At 52.7% G+C, this 2,207-nt stretch overlaps 1 protein-coding gene across 1 annotated transcript in view; it reads left to right on the top strand.

The window, feature by feature from the left end:
• The window catches only part of POGZ (pogo transposable element with ZNF domain), a 36,082-nt gene extending 34,109 nt beyond the window's left edge, over window positions 1–1,973 (top strand). The window contains exon 20 of the mRNA XM_018569337.1: window positions 169–1,973. Within this exon, the coding sequence (XP_018424839.1) occupies window positions 169–1,654 (1,486 nt within the window). The 3' untranslated portion in view covers window positions 1,655–1,973. The remainder of the gene's footprint in view (window positions 1–168) is intronic.
• Window positions 1,974–2,207: the final 234 nt, after the last annotated feature.

Raw genomic sequence — 2,207 nt, 5'->3', positions numbered from 1 at the left:
GGGGGGGGGCTCCTTTGCTTTGGTGCTAAAAGGCCTTGTCCTGGCCCTGATCTATAAACGCTTGCCTTGTTGTTCATGTGGCCATGCTTGCTATGCGGTGATTACAGTAGAATTCTCCACATGACAGTCTACGTGCAATCGTGCTCACACGTTTTGTGTTCCCCACAGGGTCATGGAACCTCTCGAACAGAACAGGGATGCCGCCAGTCCTCCAGACGAGGATAAAGGTGAACAGGAGCCCGACGTGTCGACAGCCTTGGAAAACGAGAAGCCGGCGGATGTGGATGAGCTCGACGAGCTTGATGAGCTGGAGGATGGAAACCTGGATTTCGACGAACAGGAGCAGCTGAGCCTCAAGAAGCTCCGCGTGGTGCTGTTTGCTCTGTGCAGTAGCATCCAAAAAGCTGCCGAGCATTTCCACTATTTGCCGACCCGCATCCGTTGGTGGCTGCAGAGGTTCCAGGCAGACCAGGAGGAGAAACTGGACACCTCATCTGAGGGGAGGTACTTGAGCACCGAGGCCGAGGACAAGCTCGCAGAGTGGGTTCTTCTACAGCGAGAGCAACAGCAGCCGGTCAACGAGGAGACTCTCTTTCAGAAGGCCACCAAGATTGGTCGCTCTCTTGAAGGAGGCTTCAAAATCTCCTACGAGTGGGCAGTGGGGTTTATGCTACGGCACAACCTCAGCACGCACTCCAAAGCTGCTGTGGCCAACCGGCTGCCCCAAGAACTGGAGGAAAATGCCCAGACTTTTATCGGCTTTGTACAGCGGCAGATCCACAACCAGGACCTCCCGTTGTCCATGATTGCTGCTGTAGATGAAATCTCACTCTTTCTCGATCTGGACCTGCTTGGCGCCGAAGGCAGGAAAGAATACGCTCTGCAGACAGTGGGCGCTGCTGAGCCTTGGTGTGACATCGTTCTGACCATCTTGGCCGACGGCAGCCTACTGCCTACGTTGGTGTGCCTTCGGGGCAGCTCGACGTGCGTAGTTGATGTTCCTGACTCAATCATATTTGAAGCTAGAGAAGACGGCTTGACAGAAGATGAGGTTATGGAACTGTGGTCATCTCGGATTTGGCAGAAACATGTGGACCTTCCGAACAACAAAGGCATGGCAGTAGTAGACTGTCACAGGTCACACATGTCTGATGAGGTGTTGGCCCTCCTGAGCTCCACCTGCACGCTGCCCGCCGTGGTGCCGGCCGGTTGCAGTTCTAAGATACAACCGATCGATGTGTGCATCAAACGAACCATCACCAACTTCCTGCACAAGAAGTGGAGAGAACGGGCTCGAGTCAAAACCAACTGCAGCCCGGAGACTGTGCTCCGACTGGTCATCAGCTGGATGATGGAGGCCCTGGGCGTCATCGGCGACCACCCAGAACTGGTCCAGCAGTCGTTCCTCGTGGCCAGCGTCCTGCCAGGGAATGGCGGCGCCAACAACTCAAGCAAACGCAACACCAAGATGCAGGAAGAACTCATCAACCTCCTCGAGGATGAGCTCAGGCTGAACAAAGACAACGGCGACGACACCGATAGCGGCAGTGACAGCCAACCCGAGGAGTACCTGGCCACGGGGGTCCTTCAGCATCTGTTCGAGGAAGAGAGCGACACGCAGTCATTCTACGGTTTCGACGACCCAGACCTATAAACCCACCCCACTTTCCGTAAAAAGTTTGTATCAGGCTTAACATTCCACCTTCGATAAGGTTCAGGAACTTGGATACTGTTTATTGTAGCATCCCGATTTTTAAGTTTTAACCTTCTCCTGGACCTGTACAGCGAGCCGCTACCTCCCCCTCCCCCCCCTCACCTTGTACATCGAGATCAACTGGACTTGACTTTGTTTTAAATGAACCAGACCAACCAAATTGACTGACTTATCCAGTCTTCACCCTGGATTGCAGATTGGATTGTGATCGACCTGGACTTTGGTGAAGGGCCTACGGGTTACGCTCGAAGACTGTATTGCCTAAGGTGTTTACATTTTGGTTACAAGGAAATACAGGTAATGGTGCAATCCAGTTTCATCGACCGGTTCTGTTTTGAGAGCCTCGTTTATGGCTGGGGGAGTCCCTTCCGCTCGGGAGAGGACCACAGTGTGTCTGACACTGCCAGCTCTATCACTACATATTACACTTTTTTTGCTTTTTAAACTTTTCTCTATCCCCCTTTTTTTTTTTTTTTTTTTCCTTTCTTCTCTT

The sequence above is a fragment of the Nanorana parkeri genome, unplaced genomic scaffold (assembly GCF_000935625.1).
Source record: "Nanorana parkeri isolate BGI_ZX_2015 unplaced genomic scaffold, ASM93562v1 scaffold1324, whole genome shotgun sequence".
In the NCBI taxonomy this organism is placed as follows: Eukaryota; Metazoa; Chordata; class Amphibia; order Anura; family Dicroglossidae; genus Nanorana; species Nanorana parkeri.
The sequence above is the reverse complement of the archived record's forward strand: the minus strand, read 5'-3'. Positions and strand labels throughout refer to the sequence as shown.